The sequence below is a fragment of the Vombatus ursinus genome, unplaced genomic scaffold, assembly GCF_900497805.2.
Source record: "Vombatus ursinus unplaced genomic scaffold, bare-nosed wombat genome assembly UNPS02014868.1, whole genome shotgun sequence".
NCBI classification, from domain to species: Eukaryota; Metazoa; Chordata; class Mammalia; order Diprotodontia; family Vombatidae; genus Vombatus; species Vombatus ursinus.
Genome location: NW_020954646.1, coordinates 91536 through 109288, shown reverse-complemented (window position 1 = coordinate 109288; position 17753 = coordinate 91536). Strand labels below are relative to the sequence as shown.

The following is a 17753-nucleotide window of genomic DNA, read 5'->3' as shown; positions in this document are numbered from 1 at the left end:
CTTGGTTGTATCAGATTAACTTTTCATGCACAGAACTATAGAAATGCTTTCAGCACCCAGGAATAGGACTTTTTACCCTCCACAGTGAGGTCCTCTGTTCTTCTTTTCTAAGGGGTCCTTCATTTCATTTCCTTCTTAAGAGTGTTCATTTGGCTTAGTACTCCTTAAGTATCTTCTCCTTGATGGAAGAATCAGAATTAACCATTTACCCTGAACCAATTTCCTTTCTCCCCCAAAAGAGGAGAATATCTACATTTTAAAAATTCATTTTAAAAATTTATATGTTTTTATTGAAAATTTAACAAATGCCAAAAAAAAAGTGGTGGGGGGGTATTTCTGCATGCATCACAGCACAGAAAAGGGGGATGCAACTCAGGGTTTTTACTGTGTCCGGCTCACTTTTCTTATTTCTAATTACATGGTAAATTCAGTCTGGAGTTTTCCAGGCTTTCCTTCTCTGGCATCTCTTTATTTCCTTGAGATTCCTTTGGCCAGGAGGCCAGGTGTGAAACCATGGATCCCACTCTGCCACAGGGCATTTGCCTGGGATCATCGGCAATAAAATATGGCCTGAAAATGTTCTGGCATCTCAAGATAGAAGCTTCTGAGGGGCACAAAGTCAAATGAGAGAGCCAGAAGGGAGATTGGGAGAAGCAGGCCCCAGAAGTAACACTCACAACCAAAAAACCTTTTCATGAGGGAAACATCCCTGATTGTAATTCATTTGTGAGACATCCTATTCTGAGGCCAGTCTTTTTTCCATAATGCTGAAGTGGTATGGAAAAAAAAAAGATTCATTAATGAATCACTTGGGAAGAGCTTCGGATGCTTTTCTGACAGAATTCATTGGAATATAATCTCTCCTAGAAAGAAGCTTTGTGAGTTTATCACCTTAGGGAAGCCCTTCAGGTACCACTCAGACCCATTAAATATCATAGAAAATTTGCTAAGGAAAAGTTATATGGATATAATCAATGTAGAAAAACTTTTGACAAGGGGTCAAATCTTCCCAAAGATAGAACTCATAGTTCAGAAAATTCCTTGGAATGTGATATGTGGAAAAGTCTTCAGTCAGAAGACTCATCTTACTATCAGAGAACTCATACTGGAGTCAAAATGTTTAGATGGAATAAATGGGACAAAGCTTTCAGTGATGGAAGACAACTTACTAGACATCAGAAACTGCATTCTAGAGTAAAACATTTTGAATGTAAAGAACGTGGAAAGCTTTTGGTGGAAGAGAAGACTATTTGACACAAGAGAACTCACACTGGGGAGAAACCCTTTGAATGTAATGAAGATAGGAAAACCTTCAGTGGGAAGGCAGACTTTATTAGCCATTAGAGAACTCATGTTAAAGTGAAATGGTTTGAATGTAATAAATGTTGGGAAGCCTACAGAGATGGGGGGAGGAGGAACCTTATTAGACACAAGAAATCTCATCCTGGAGTGAAACCCTTTGAATGTAATGAACATGGGAAAGCCTTCAGCCAGAGGGGATACGTTAAATCCTTTTGATATAATGAATGTGTGAGAGCCTTCACTCAGCAAGCACACCTTTTTAACATCAGAGAACTCATACTGGAATGAAACTTTTTGCATGTAATGAGCATGGGAAAGCTTTCTGCCAGAGGGTACTCCTTACTAAACCTGAAAAAAATCACATCGGAATGAAACCCTTTCAATGTAATGAATGTGGGAAAGCCTTTATGCCGAAAGGATTCCTTATCAGGCATGAGAGAATTCATTCTGGAGTAAAATCTTATGAAAATAATGAATATGGAAAAACCTCAGGCAAAGAGGACTCTTTTTTAAACATGAGAAAACTCTTGCTTGAGTAAAACCCTTTTAATGCAATGAATGTGTGAAAGGCTTCATCCAGAAGGGACTCCTTATGAGTCCCTATGAGAGAACTCATTCTAGAGAGAAGCCCTTTGAATGTAAAGAATGTGGGAAAGTCTTCAGTCAGAGTTGGTACCTTGTTGTCCCTGAGAGAACTCATTCTGGAACAAAACCATTTTAACTGTAAAAAATGTGGGAAATCCTGTAGGGAGACAGGAGCCCTCACTAAACATTACAGAACTCACCCTGGAATGACACCTTCTAAATGTAATAAATGTGGGGAAGCCTTCAGACAGAGGGGAATATCTTACTACCCATGGGAGAACTCATACAGGGGTGAAACCCTTTGAATATAATGAGTGTGAGAAAGCCTTCAGTCAGAAAAGACAGCTGATTAGACATCAGAGAATTCATACTTGATTAAAAACCTTTTGAATGTAATGAATGTAAGAAAACCTTCAGGTAGAAGGGAGTCATTATTTAATAGTATTTTATTTTTTTCCAATTACATGTGAAGATAGTTTTCAACATTCACTTTTATAAGATTGAGTTTCAAATTTTTTTCTCCCTCCCCCTTCCCCAAGACAGCAAGCAGATATAGGCTATACATGTACAATTATATTAAACATATTTCCACATTATTCATGTTGTGAAAGAAAGTATCTGCACAAAAGGGAAAAACCATAAGAAAGGAAAAACAAAAAACAAAAAAAGTGAAAATAGTATGCTTCGATCTGTATCCAGACTCCATAGTTCTTTCCCTGGATGTGGATAGCATTTTCCATCATGAATCTTTTGGAATTGTCTTAAATCATTACATTGCTGAGAAGAGGTAAGTCTACCAAAGTCAGCCATCGTACAATGTGGCTGTTACTGTATACAATGTTCTCCTGGTTCTGCTCTCCTCACTCAGCATAAGTTCATATAAGTCTTTCCAGGTTTTCCTGAAGTCTGCCTGCTCATCATTTCTTATAACACAATAGTATTCCATTATATTCATATACCACAACTTGTTCAGCCATTCCCCAATTGATGGGCATCTCCTCAATGTTCAATTCTTTGCCACCACAAAAAGAGTTGCTCTAAGTATTTTTGTACATGTGGGCCCTTTTCAAAAGTAGCCATTATTAACTATCAGAGAGCTCACACTGGAGTGAAAATGGGGCATCCTTCCCAGAAAAGGGAACTGTCATTAAACGTCCAAGAAAGACCACAAGTGAAAGCCTTAAAATGAAATTAATTTGACTAGAAAGGAAAACAAATACACAAGGAGTCATAATGGTTAGAAGATTTTTGTAAGTAAATATGGATATATATTTAAACAAAAAGAAAGGAACAAGTTCAAAATAATATCCAATATTTAATTTCTTGAGAAAATACGCACCTTCACTTCTCAAATAAGCCAGTTCTCTTTGCTTCCCTGTCATCCTTGAACTATGGGGCCATATTCTTAATGGACACAGGATCTGGCACAGTTATGCTTAAGAAATGCTTGTTGATACCCAGCAAAACTGAGTATAATCCCTCAGGGAAAAAATGAACATTCAACGAAAAAGAGGACTTTCAAGCATTCTTGATGAAGAGACCAGAGCTGAATAGAAAATCTGACCTTCAAATATAAGACTCAAGAGAAGCAAGAAGAGGCAAACAGGAAAGAGAAATCATAAGGGACTTATTAAAGTTGAACTGTTTACATTCCTACATGGAAAGATGATATTTGTAACTCATGAGACCTTTCTCAGTATTAGGGTAGTTGGAGGGGGAAAAAAACATTATATATATGTGTACACACACACACACACACACACACAGACACACACACATATACACATACATATAGACAGAGGGCATGCACAGGGTGAGTTGAAGATGAAGGAATGATATTTAAAAAATAAAATTAAGAGGTGAGAGAGGATTATACTGGGAGATGAAAGGGAGAGATAGAATGGGGTAAATTACCTCACATAAAACAGACAAGAAAAAGCTTTTACAGTGGAGGGCAAGTGGGGGAAGGTGAGAAGGAATGAGTGAATCTTACTCTCATCAGATTTGGCTTAAGGAGGGAATAATATACACACTCAATTGGGTATGGAAATCTATCTTACCCTACAAGAAAATAGGGGAGAAGGGGATAAAAGGAGGGGATGAAAGAAGGGAGGGCAAATTGGGGGAGGGGGTAATCAGAAGCAAACACTTTTGAGGATGGACGGGGTCATAGGAGAGAATAGAATAAATGGGAGGCGAGACAGGATGAAGGGAAATACAGTTAGTTTTTCACAACAATGACTATTATGGAAGTGTTTTGCATGACTACACATGAATAACCTGTACTGAGTTGCTTGCCTTCTCAATGAGGATGGGTGGGCAGGGAGGAACGGAGAGAATTTGGAACTCAAAGTTTTAAAAACGAATGTTAAAAATTGTTTTTACCTGCACCTGGGAAATAAGACATACAGGCAGTGGGGTATAGAAATCGATCTTGCCCTACAGGAAAATAGAAAGGAAAGGGGATTAGAGAAGTGATAGAAGGGAGGTCAAATTGAGGGAAGGGGTATGCAGAATGCATGCTGTCTTTGGGGGGAGGGGAGGGGAGAGATGGGGAGAGAATTTGGAACTCAAAATCTTGTGGAAGTGAATGTTGAAAACTAAAATAAATTAATTTTAAAAAGAACATCTTTAAGAACTAAGTCATTTTGACTATCATAAATACTTAAATTAACAAAAGACCTATGAAGGAAAATGCGATCTGCATTCACAGAGTCGACAAGTTGTATAAAATGATGATAAATAGATAGAGAGATAGATAGATATAGATATATAATATTTGTGTCTAATGGTAGACATCTCTAGGTTATGGGGGAAGAAAAAAAGAAAAACAAAAAAGAAAGTTACGTGATAATTTATTATGTATTTGAAAGGAATAGAAAGTTGTATATAATAGATTTGCAGTTTTTTGTGCAACCATCATTTTCTTCTGTTCCATTATGTTATGGAAATGCTTGTTTTATTTCTTAAGTACCGAATAAAATAAGTAAAATTTTAAAAAATAAAAAAATGCTTGTCGATTTGTTGACTTAACAGTGTGTTTTCGCTGATGTTTTCTTTATTCTGCAATATTTCACATAAGCATCAGGCAAAAGGAACTACGGCAAATTTGACCTCATAGTTTTCAGTGAGACTTGTTTGCGGAAGCAACCAAGTGGAGAAGCAGGGTAGAAATATTTAGGTGATGGTCCTTAGAAAGATGAAATAGGAACAGTTTTGTCATCAGAGCCAGCCTGGCCAGAAAAAGGAAAGGGCTGAGTAATTTGGGAGAGCGAATCACTAAATTTGCACTGAGGAGCTATGCTTACTATAAGCCAAACCCAGTAGTAACTGCGTGGGAACTAATGAAAAGCGGAAACTCCCTGCTCCCGCGGGGGGGGGGGGGGGGGGGGGGCGGCTTATATTGTAATTGAGGGAGACAACACATATCAGCTTCCAGATGGAGGGAAATCCATACTTGCTCATAGGATTTAGTGTCTGTCAAAGCTCAGGAATTGTTAGAATGTGACATCAAGACAGAGAGCAATGCCTGGTCATTGAGGGGGCGGGAGGGTGCCTAGTGGCATTGCAGAGACAAGGCAGTCTTCTATCTGACTAAAAATAATTTGTTGGTTCCTCCCTACCAATCCAAGCAGCCATGTCCATTGGCAAGGAAGGGCCCAAGGGTCAGTGTGGACCAGGGACTTTGTTCTAGAGACTTCTTATAGTAGTGACAAAGGTCTTCCATCATCCAGACATCTTCTGAGGTGCTCTCTGCCAAAAGCAGAGCAGCCAGTGACTTCTTGGCATGCCTTAATCATAACTTTACCATTCAACAGGATGGAGGAGAAACCAATGAGGAGAAATTCTATTCTGGAGAGTTCTCCTTTGGGGGGTTAACTGGTTGCTCAGGGGCAAATCACGGGAACATCCCAGGTCAATGTCACCACAATGTCCCTTCTAAACAGGTATCATTATTTCCAATTTACAGATGAGGAAACTAAGGCTGAAGTTAGGAAAGTGACTTGTTTAGGGCAACACAGCTGATAAGCAGCTGAGGTAGGAACTGAAGTCAGGTCTCCCCGACCTTCAGTACAGGTGCTTTAACCACTCACTACTTCATCAGCTCCAGAGCTGCCTGACCTCTGTGATTTCCTCTGAATCTCCTGTTTCACTTGCATCAATTTAATTTAAAGACTTCTTTGAAGCTCACATTATTTGGATTGGGTTTGTTTTTGCTTCAACATCACTAGCTGCCCCCCACTCTTACTTTCTAAATTCTCCCTCCTCTAAGATCTCTTCTCCCTCCTGATCAGTAAGACTCCAGCAGAGCAGACCTGCTCATTGGTCTCTGAAGATCAAGGTCTCAATCAGTTTCTGACCCATGACCTCCCATCACCATTCCTCCTTGTAGTATTACTCGGGCATTGCAGTGATCAGCTTCCTTAAATCTTTCAGGGTTGTAGTCATTTAAAAAGTCAGTTGTCTGGAGACACAAATTTAATCTCTTTATTTTCCAAACCCCTAAATTTATAGGGATGTGGGGGAGGGGAATTTCCCTCTTATCTCTCCATTTGCTTCCTCGGGTAGCCAGAACACACCACAGAAAACCAAAGGAGAGAAAAATTTCCTTCAGTTTGAGTTTCCCGAGGCTGAAGGAGTTAAATTCATGTCAGAGAGATAGATGATGTTTCTCTGTTCTCTTCCTTCGCCCTTTTTTCTCCCTCATCTGCTCTTTAGTTACCCTGTTTTATGCCCTATTAAGATTTCTCCCAAACTGCCCCCAGCTCTTGTACCACTAGGTGCCTTGTGCCAGTATCAATCTTTTGGAAAGTCCTGTTGATTCCACCTTCATAACATCTCTCACATACATCCCCCTCCTCCTTCTCTCCCAACACTGCCACCTTCTAGGTTCAGGCCCCAATTGCCTCACACCTATGGTATTGAAAAAGCCTGCTGTCTGAGTCTCTCCCTAGATCAGTCAATGCTCTACCCAGCTGCCAAGCTCATCTTCCTAAAGCTCCCATCTGACCACGTCACTGCCTCCTCAATAGACTGCAGAGGCTCCCTAGCACCAGGACAATATATAAAATCCTCTGCTGGGCTTAGAGGCCTTCGTCATCTGTCCCCTCCCTCCCTTTCCAGTCTTCTTTCATTTTACTCCCTCTCCATATATGCTATAATCCAGTAGCAAAGGCCTCCTTTCTATGCCTTGAACAGGACAAACCATCCCTAAGAGGTAGGTGTTATTAGTATACATTCTTTTCTAAAAAATATTTTTCACAATTACATGTAAAAATAATTTTTAATATTTTTTTAAAGTTTTGAGTTTCAAATTCACCCCCTCTCCTAACCCTCCCCCCTCACTGAGAAGGCAAGCAATTTGAAATAGGTTATACATGTGCAGTCATGCAAAACACACTTCCATATCAGTCACACTGTAAAAGAAAACACACACACACAAAAAAGAAAGATAAAGTAAAAAAGTATACTTCAATCTGCATTCAGACTCCCATCAGTTCTTTCTCTGGAGATGGATAGCATTTGTCATCATCAACCCTTCAAATAAATTGTCTTGGATCATTGCATTGCTGAGACTAGCTAAACCATTCACAGTTGATCACATATGGTTGTCACTACGTACCGTGTTCTGCTCACTTCCAGGTTTTTCTGAGAGCATCCTGCTTGTCATTTCTTATAGCACAATAGCATTCCATCACAATCATATAGCAGAACTTGTTCAGCCATTCCCCAATTGATGGACATTCCCTTAATTCCAATTTTTTGCCACCCTGAAATGTTACTATTTTTTTGTACACACTGGTCCTTTTCCTTTTTTTTTTCTTTAATATCTTTGGGAGACAGATGTAGTAGTGGTATTGCTGGATCAAAGGGTATACATGGTTTTATGGCCCTTTGGGTACTGTTCCAAATTGCTCTCCAGAATAACTGAATTCACAATTCCATGAATGGTGCCTTATCGTTCCAAATCCCCTCCAACCTTTGTCATTTTTTTTCTGATAGGGTAAAGTGATGCCTCAGAAAAGTTTTAATGTGCATTTCTCTAATAAATAGCGAATTAGAACATTTTATCTTATGACTATAGATTTGATTTCTTCATCCGAAAACTGCCTGTTCATATCCCTTTACCATTTATTTTCCAGGTCAGTTGTTTTTCCAATGAGATATTTCACATTGTCTTCTATTTTTTTCATTCTTTTGGTTTTGTTTTATTGTTTCCTGATGTCTCATGGAGTCATTAGCTTCCATTTGCCCAGTGCTAATTTTTAAGGAATTATTTTCTTCAGTGAGCTTTTGTACCTCTTTTTCCATTTAGCCAATTCTACTTTTTAAGTTCTTTTCTTCAGTAAAGTTTTCTGCCTCAAAACCATTTGGCCTACTCATTTTTTTAAGGTGTTAGTTTTTTCAGCATTTTTTGTGACTCCCTACCAAGCTGTTGACTCTTCCTTCATAATTTTCTTGCATCACTGCCATTTCTTTTCCCATTTTTCCTCTACCTTTTGAGTTCTTCCAGGTATTCTTTTTGGGTCTGAGCCCAATTCACACTTTCCTTTGACGATTTGGATGCAACAGTTTTTACTTTGTTGCCTTCTTCTGAGTTTGTGTTTTGATCTTTCCCATCACCATAGTAACTTTCTATGGTTAGGTTGTTTTTGTTGTTGTTTGCTCATTTTTCCAACTTCTTTCTTGACTTTTATATTAAAGTTGGGCTCTGCTCCTGGGGCAAAGGGGGCACTGTCCCAAACTTCAGGTTTTTGTGGACCTGCAACCCTAAGTAATTCTGTACCCAGCACCAGCAAAAGGTCTCTTATATTCCCCTTCTGATCATTTGCCCAAATCCCTTACCACCTATGGACTGAGAGCTCTGGAAGCTGCTGCTGGCACTGCTGATACAGTTGCCCTCAAGGCCTGCTCTTGGTTTGCTGGGGTGTGGCCTAAACTGGAGTGTGTTTCATTCTCACCCCAATTAGACATATTTTTCCTGCTGACCTTTGAAGTTGTCTTGGTCTAGAAAATTATTTCACCCCATACTTTTGTTGGTGCTGCCACTCCAGAATTTGTTTTTGAGGCATTATTTTAAAATTGTTTAGGGGCAGCTAGGTGGTGCAGTGGAGAGAGCACCAGCCCTGGATTCAAGAGGACCTGAGTTCAAATCTGGCCTCAGACACACAACACTTACTAGCTGTGTGACCCTGGGCAAGTCACTTAACCCCATTGCCTAACCAAAAAAAAAAAAGTTGTTTGGGAGGGAATTTGGGAGAGATCAGGTGAGTCCCTGCCTTTATTCTGCCACCTTGGCTCCACCTTCTAATATACACATTTTACAGATGGGGAAAACTGAGGAAGTAATGGGTTAAATGACTTGTCCAGGGTCACAAGTCAGAGACTGAATTTTAACTCTATTTGTGGCCCCAACAGCAGCACTCTATCTACTGTGCCACCTACCAGCCTAAAGAAATCATTACAGAAATTATAATGTCCAACAGTTACCAAAATATTTATGCCAGAATTTTTTGTGTCAACAAAGAAATGGAAAGAAGTGAATATTAATCAATGAGGGATGGATGATAAAATTAAGGTATATGTGCTCCCGAACATTATTGAGGAGTACTGAGGAACAACAGTATTTCAGAGAAAAATTCATTATATTTATGGGATTTGTGCACAGCATGAAATCTGGGATGTCTAATTACATCTGTCCTGAAGTGAGAGGTCTTCTATCATTAATGAGATCCATAAGTTTTACCTTCAGCATAAATTCTCCAACATACAGTTAAGTATGAACTCCACTGTCAAGGTTTTTCCACAATCATTGCTTTTATAAGCCTTCTTTCCATTCTAATGTCTAGGGACCTGCATCTTCCATCAAAAGGCATGTCTTCATTGAGCACATTCATATGTGTTCACTATGAGTCTTCTAATGCAAAATAAGAGATGATCTCTGCCTGAAGGTTTTCCCACATTGAGTCAATATAGAGCCTGTCCCCAGAATGAGTTTTCTGATGTCTAAAAAGAGTTAGCAGGGCAGCTATTTGGCACAGTGCATAGAAAGCCAGGATTGGGGTCAGGAGGACCTGAATTCAAATCCGGCCTCAGACACTAGCTATGTGACCCTGGACAAGTCACTTAACCCTGTTTGCCTCTGTTTCCCCAACTGTAAAATAAACTGGAGAAGGAAATGGCAAAACCATTCCAGTATCTCTGACAAGAAAACCCAAAATGGGGTCATGAAAAGTCAAACACAACTGAAAAATGACTGAACAATGAGCTTTATACTCCATTTGAATTATCTCATTCATTACAATGATAAGATTTCTACCTACTATGAATTCTTTGATGGGAATTAAGGGATGACTGTTGCCTGAAGGTTTTACCACATTGATTACACTCATAAGGTTTCTCTCCTGTATGGATTCTCTGATGTAGAGCAAGTTTGAAGTTGAATCTGAAAGTCCTTCCACATTGATTACACTCATAAGGTTTTTCTCCAGTGTGGATTCTCTTATGTTGAGCAAGATTAGAGCTCCCTCTGAAAGCCTTTCCACACTGATTACATTCATAAGGTTTCTCTCCAGTGTGGATTCTCTTATGTTCAGCAAGATCAGAGCTCTCTCTGAAACTCTTCCCACATTGATTACATTCATAAGGTCTCTCTCCAGTGTGGATCCTCTGATGATTAACAAGACTAGAGCGGTGCCTAAAAGCCTTTCCACATTGATTACATTCATAAGGTTTCTCTCCAGTGTGGATTCTCTGATGTAGAGCGAGACTGACACTCTGTCTGAAATTCTTTCCACACTGATTACATTCATAAGGTTTTTCTCCAGTGTGGATTCTCTGATGTAAAACAAGACTGGAGCTGCATCTGAAAGTCTTTCCACATTGATTACATCCATAAGGTTTCTCTCCAGTGTGGATTCTCTGATGTACAGCAACACTGGAGCTGAATCTGAAAGTCTTTCCACACTGATTACACTCATAAGGTTTCTCTCCCGTGTGGATTCTCTGATGCAGAGCAAGATTGGATGCATTTGTGAAAGTCTTTCCACACTGATGACATTCATAAAGCTTCTCTCCAGTGTGGATTCTCTGATGTTCAGCAAGACTACAGATCTGTCTGAAATTCCTTCCACATTGATTACACTCATGAGATTTCCCTCCAGTGTGGATTCTCTGATGTTTAACAAGACTAGAACTGCATCTGAAAGTCTTTCCACAATGATGACACTCATAAGGTTTCTCTCCAGTGTGGATTCTCTGATGCAGAACAAGATTGGATTTGTTTGTGAAAGTCTTTCCACACTGATTACATGCAAAAGGTTTTTCTCCAGTGTGGATTCCCTGATGGGAAATTAGGGACGTATTTTCATTGAAAGCTTTACCAAATTCATGACATTCATGAGATTTCTCTCTAGTATGAATTCTCTGGTGGGAAATAAGGAATGACTGTCTCTTGAAGGCTTTTCCACATTCCACACATTTATGTAGTTTTTCACTAGTATGAAATTTCTGATGTTGAAGAAGAGATGATTGTTGCTTAAAGGCTTTGCCACATTCATTCGATCCATGTTTCTTTCCACTGTCAATTTTCTCTTGGTCAATGAGCTTTGAATTATAACAGAAACGCTTTTCACTTTCATTACCCATAAAAAGTAAGTTTCCACTATGACTTTTCTGATGTCCAATTAGGTCTGAATTCAAGCTGAAGGCCATCTCGCATTTATGACATTGAAAAGTTTGCACTTCAGCAGGCTTTTCACGAGACTCCAGAAGCTCTACCTGTCCAGTAAAGCATTCTCTACATTCACTATGCTGAGAACAATCATTCCCTGAGGTCATTTTCTTACGGTGAATTAGGACTGAACATTGTCTGAAACTCTTTCCATCTTTACAAAATTCAAAGTGACTCTTCTGTTTTTTCTTGATCTTGATATCAGAGTCACGCGTTTCTCTCAAATTGAGGTCACAGTGACTGTGATTCACAAATCTTTGCTGTTGTGACTGTTCCACAAAAATACTCGGCTTTGCAGTACTCCCCCTCATTCCAAGCCTGATCTCTTTATCTGAATGAAACAAAGAAAGAAACACATTTATTTATTTATGGACACATACACATATATACAAATATATGCTTCCCTCCACTGACAGAAAGTTAACTGATTTATAATCTGTTTCTCTAGGGAAAGAGAAGAGCCTTCAAACTTAATGGGCATAATCAATCACTTGAAAATGCCTTTAGCTCACACCCCCGGATGACTTAATTTACAAACAGCTTCCCATACAGTAACAATGGATCCTCACAAGAAACCTGCAACACAGGCAAGACCAGGATTCTTAATACATTCCCAACTCAGGCCATGAACTAAATGACAAAGTGACCTGACCCACATTCGCACTGTTCAGACTAAAATTCAAATTCTCTGACCGGCGAGCTCTGTCCGCAATACTAGATTGCCTTTCTCCACTGCACATCTTTTTTTTAAAGTACTTTATGATTACATGTTCACTTGTTTGTATTTGTAAGCGTGAGTGCAGAACACTGTGTAAACAGTAGTTTAAGCCAGTACCTGGTGGTGCACTTGTCAATGCCAATGAAGAGCATGAGAAATGTACTCTACAAAATTAATTTGAATTCAGACATTTTAAAAAAATTATTTAATATTTTATTTTCCCCTAATTATGTGTAAAGACAAATTATAACATGTTTCTTAAAACTCTGAGTTCCAAATTTTCTCCCTCCTTCTCCTCCCCCTTCATCAAGAAGGCAAGCAATTTGACATAGGTTATACATGTGCAATCACGCAAAACCTATTTCCATTAGTCCTACTGTGAAAGAAAACACAGGCCAAAAGAAAAACTCCAAGAATAATAAAGTAAAAAAGAAAAGCATGCTTCGACTCGCATTCAGACCCCAGCAGTTCTTTCTCTGGAGGTGGACAGCATTTTTCACCGTAAGTCCTTCAGAACTACCTCAGATCACTGTATTGCTGAGAAGAGCTAAGTCATTTGTAGCCTGTACTGTAGTCGTACAATAATGCTGTTGCTGCGTACGCGGGTTCTCCTGGTTCTGCTCACTTCACTCTGCATCATTTCCTGTAGGTCTTCCCAGGTTTCTCTGAGAACATTCTGCTTCTCATTTCTTGTTGTTGCTTATCCTTCGTTCTCAGAAGAGGACCAATGACATCACGAGGGTGATGTCTTGACTTGCAAGTGAATTGGATTGCTGTGAGGCAGGGCTGTGCAAAGTCACCAGCCTCACTCTCTCCTCCAGAGTCATCAGAGTCCAGTGGCGAGACAAGTCAAGATGAATGGCTATGGCCCAGGACACAGTGGGTGAACTCGGCCTTTTAAACTAAGGTCTTTCCTAAGTCTCAGTTTGCCTGAGGCAACGCCCATTCAATGATTATGGGCAAGGTAAAAATTGAGACTAAAGCTGGCCTAGTTTGACATCACTCACGAATCAGTCTGGGAACAGAAGACTTGTCAGAATTTCTAGCCAGAACAGAACACTGCTATTTACACTCACTCCTAGCTATCAATAGCCAAACAATGATGTGGAAAGGATTGGGCTGGGAGCTGTCGTTGGCCATTCAATGAAAGCCAGAATGATTTGAGTTTAAAGGCATAATCAAGTAGCTCCATTTAAGTCACAATGGGCTTTTTAAAAGCTCATTATTTCAGGCTATATTTCAAGAAATCATAAATGAAAACTGCACAAGGCAAAGAGTTAATTGTCCCAGCTTTTAGGGGAAAAAATAATAAATAAGAAACTTTTATAACAATCAGCCCCCAAACCCCAAGATATCTTACAAAATACAAGCAACCAAAAATCATATTCCTTTGGACAACACACCCACATGTAGGAGTATGACTCTCCCACATGGAGTGAAGGACTACATGTGATGAAGGAAGAAAGAGAAGGAGGAGAAACAGGAGGAAGAGAGTGAGGATGGAGGAGAGGAGGAGGAGAAAAAATAGTAGCACTGCCCAACTCGAATCAGAGGTCGGGTCCCCAGAGGGCAGCTCCTACTTCTTCTTGTGGTTGGTCCTTTGTTCTGAGCACACAAAGGTGACGTCATGACTCGCACTAGAATTGTTACCAGTGATCTCCTGATTACTAAACCAAAAGGCCTTTTCCCAATCCTCATCCTTCTGGACCTCTCTGCACCTTCTGTCACCACACCCCTTTCCTTGATACTCTCTTCTCTCTAGGTTTTGGTGATGCTCTTCTCTTTGGGTTCTCCTCCTGCCATGTTCCAAACTAACCTCATTATCTTTCCCCAACCCTCCCATCTTCCTACTCTCCTAATACCATCCAGGTGCCCCTCCCAATTGTGCAGGCTCATAAAGAGATGTCATCCACTGCTCACCATCTCTAACACTCATACCATCATCCCCCCTCCATTTTCAATCTTTTGGAAAGTCCTGTTGATTTCACCTTTGTAACATCTCTCACATACATCCCCCATCCCTTCTCTCCCAACACAGCCACCTTCTAGGTTCAGACTCCAATAACCTCACACCTGTGGTATGAGACCTGTTTGGTCTCACTGCCTCAAGGGTCTCCCTAGATCAGTCAATGCTCTACCCAGCCATCAAGCTCATCTTCCTAAAGCTCCCATCTGACCAAGTCACTGCCTCCTCAATAACCTGCAGTGGCTCCCTAGCACCAGGATGACATATTAAAATCCTCCGCTGGGCTCTTAGAGCCTTCGTCATCTGCCCCTTCCTCCCTTTCCAGTCTTCTGTCACCTCAGTCCCTCTCCACATACGCTATAATCCAGGAGCAAAGGCCTCCTTTCTATGCCTGGAACAGGACACACCATCCCCAGCCTCCATGGGCTTTCCAAGGCTGCCCCTCATGCCCAGAATGCTCCTCTTGCATCTCTGAAGCCCCAGCTAAACACACCACAGAATCTGGGGGTCAGTGACTTGCCCAGGATTCCACTGCTAAATAAGAATTGTAAGCCAGGTCTTCCTGCCCCCAAGTCTAGCATTCTCCTCACTGGGTCATGGAGCCAACTCTTGTGATAACAGGCCTCACACACCTGCTTTCCCCTCACTCACCTGAACGGGAGGTTCTGGGGTCTTCTAGCTCCAGCATCCACGGTGCTTCCCCTTGTCCAAAATGGGAGCTCACACCTTCCCTGGGAACTGGAAGTCCTGGGCATGGGGATAAGGAAGGGATGAGGATGGAGAGACATTCGTAACTTAGCTCACTTTAGCGAAAGGGGGCCTGCAGGAAGGGTCATAGGAGGGTTCCCAGGACATCCCAAGAACCTTTTCCATGACATTTATTGTTGGGACCTTTGGTGGGGGAATGGGAAGGAGATCATTTGGAAGCCAATTTAGAAGAAGAACATTCTGTTTTCTCCACTTCCTTCATACAAGGATGGGCTGAATTCAGAGATTCCATTATCGAGAAATTAAGAGGCAACTGGTGATGCAGTGGAGAAAATCTTGGGCCTGGATTCAGGAAACTCTGTGTCTCAGACACTTATTAGCGAAGTGCCCTAGGCAAGTCACTTAACTTCTGTTTACCTCAGTTTCCTCAACTGTAAAATGAGGATAATAATATCATTTAACTCACAGGCACGTTATAACGGTAAAATTAGATAACACTTGTTTTTTAAAAAAAAAGCCGTCAGCACAGTGCCTGGAACATGGTAAGTACATGTAAATGCTTATTCCCTTCCCTTCCTTTCCCACCATTTTCCATGGAATTCCAGGGAGGTATGAAGGAAGGACAAGGACACACTTGGTACACCAGGCTTCTGAGAGTAGGACTAGGAGCTGGGCGCCACAAATCTACGCTTGCTGACAAGAAGCGCCTTCCAAAGACCCGACCCAACCCAAGGGGGAAGAGGCTGCTTTGGGAGGAAGGGGCTTCCTTCACTGCCCATCTCCTGGGCAGTTTTCAGAAATCTGGCAGAGAAAATTCAGGTTCAGGGAGAGGTAGACTAGGTACCACCTCTGAAATGACTTCCAAGTCTGAGATTCTTCAACACTGGGTCGATCTTTGACCTCAGGCTCCCTACAACCCGCAAGAGGCACCTTCAGGGGCAAGAAAGGCAAATCCCAGTTTTCTATCACACGCTGCAGAGGCCTTTTACAGGAAAACCAGGCAGCAGGAGGGCTTGGACACAAGAGAACAGCACTCTGGCCTTTCTAATTATTGGTGAATGCCAGAAACCCTACACACTAGGAGGGAATGAAGGCAGTCCCTTGGATTGCAGACTCAGAGTGGCCACAGGAAGTGTCCTTACCCAGGGACAGCAGGTTCCGGGCATTCTCCAGCATGACCTCCTTGTACAGCTCCTTCTGAGAATGGTCCAAGAGGCCCCACTCCTCCTGGGTGAAGTCCACAGCTACATCCTGGAATGTCACCGACTCCTAAACCACCAAAAGTCACAGGATTTAGAGCTGAAATTTACAGGAGGAAAGGGAAGTACAGAGAAAGGATCTGACCAAAGGTCATACCCTTTTGACGGTCAACGACAACACTTGGAACCACAGTCATGAAAAGCCCAATGCAATATGAGGAGAGCGTTTATATCTGCAACTGGAATAAAGCTGAGAAATGTGTTACTATGAACTGCTTCTCCCCTATAGAATCAGGGAAGTTTTGTGATCTATCAGAGATAAATGAGGATCTCTGGAGGAGAAGGAGAGAAGGTGCAGTGAAATGTCTTCCTCATTAGAACAGATATACGTGATATGTCATGAAGAAAATTCCATGAAGAGCTGGTGAGGTGCTAGTAGGGAATGTGTATTCTGGAAGAAAAAAGGTTCCTGTGATCACTGAAGAAAGGGTAAAGAAAAAGAAAAAATCGAGTTTATTTCCTGAGTGATCGAAATAAAGTCTTATCCAGACGAAAACAAAAAGAGGATCCTTAAGGGATATTAATCACAACCTGAACTGAGGCGAGTGGTATGAGACCGTTTCCAGCCAAGGGAAAAAGCGCTATCAATTAATCGTTATATTGAGAACGTGAGGTGGCTCTCTGCGTATCATGTGTCATAAACAATATATCTTATGCCTTTGCCTTATGATTGCTTTCATTCTCTCTCTCTCTCTCTCCTTTCAAAACATACAAGAACCAAAAAGGGGACATTCTACTCTGAAACTGTTTGTCACTACCAGGAAGGAACTGGCTGCTGGCCTAGAAATGATGGGACCCTTGGGGGGAAGTGACGAACCCCTTCCAGAATGAGGGACAGAGGAGGAGGAGTCTGGGGACGGGCTGATGTGAAATCTACATCGGGAGGTGGCAGGTTTCAACGGACTCACTCAAAGAAAAGACAGATATGACCCCCAGGTCCTCAAATCCTAGAGGGGAAGTCAGCCCAAGACATTCAAGTGGTTCATCCTGAAGACACAAGGGAAAACAATCTCAATGAGAAGAAAAAACTGTTGTCTCAAGAGACCAATATCAATGGAAAGAGAACTCACCAACCAACTGAAATCTTAAAAACACAATGGTCAGGGAATGGAACCAAGAACAGGAGTCAGAGGATGTAAGAAGCGTGGAACCGTCCAGTAAATTCAGGGTCAGAAACGCTAGAGCTCCCTGTGGTTTAAGGACGAAGGGACAATCCGGGGACGACAAAAAAAGGCCAAACTGTTTTACATTTTTTAAAAACTCTAGTGGGAGAATAGAGCCCACGGAACTCAATATTGGCTCAAGTGGCTCAATTGGAAATGGCGTTCCTACGGAGGAAGGGACGGGAACTTGTCGGGTTGTGCCCAGAGAGCAAAACCAGGAACGACGTGTGAAAGTCACAGAGAGGCCAATTGGAGCTTCATTTCTGGGGGAAAAAAACTAAACCAAATTGATCCCAAACAGCCTCTAACAGTGAGAGCT

The 17753-nt window shown here is 41.2% G+C and overlaps 1 protein-coding gene across 1 annotated transcript; it reads right to left on the bottom strand.

Moving 5' to 3' along the window:
* Positions 1–10109: 10109 nt before the first annotated feature.
* Positions 10110–16277, bottom strand: LOC114028036 (zinc finger protein 883-like). The gene is made up of 3 exons (XM_027842227.1): positions 16155–16277; positions 14956–15051; positions 10110–11951 (listed from the first exon to the last, which is right to left on the bottom strand). The coding sequence occupies exons 1-3, from the start codon at positions 16186–16188 to the stop codon at positions 10204–10206; spliced, it is 1878 nt and encodes a 625-aa protein (XP_027698028.1). The 5' UTR covers positions 16189–16277; the 3' UTR covers positions 10110–10203.
* Between the last annotated feature and the right edge of the window lie 1476 nt (positions 16278–17753).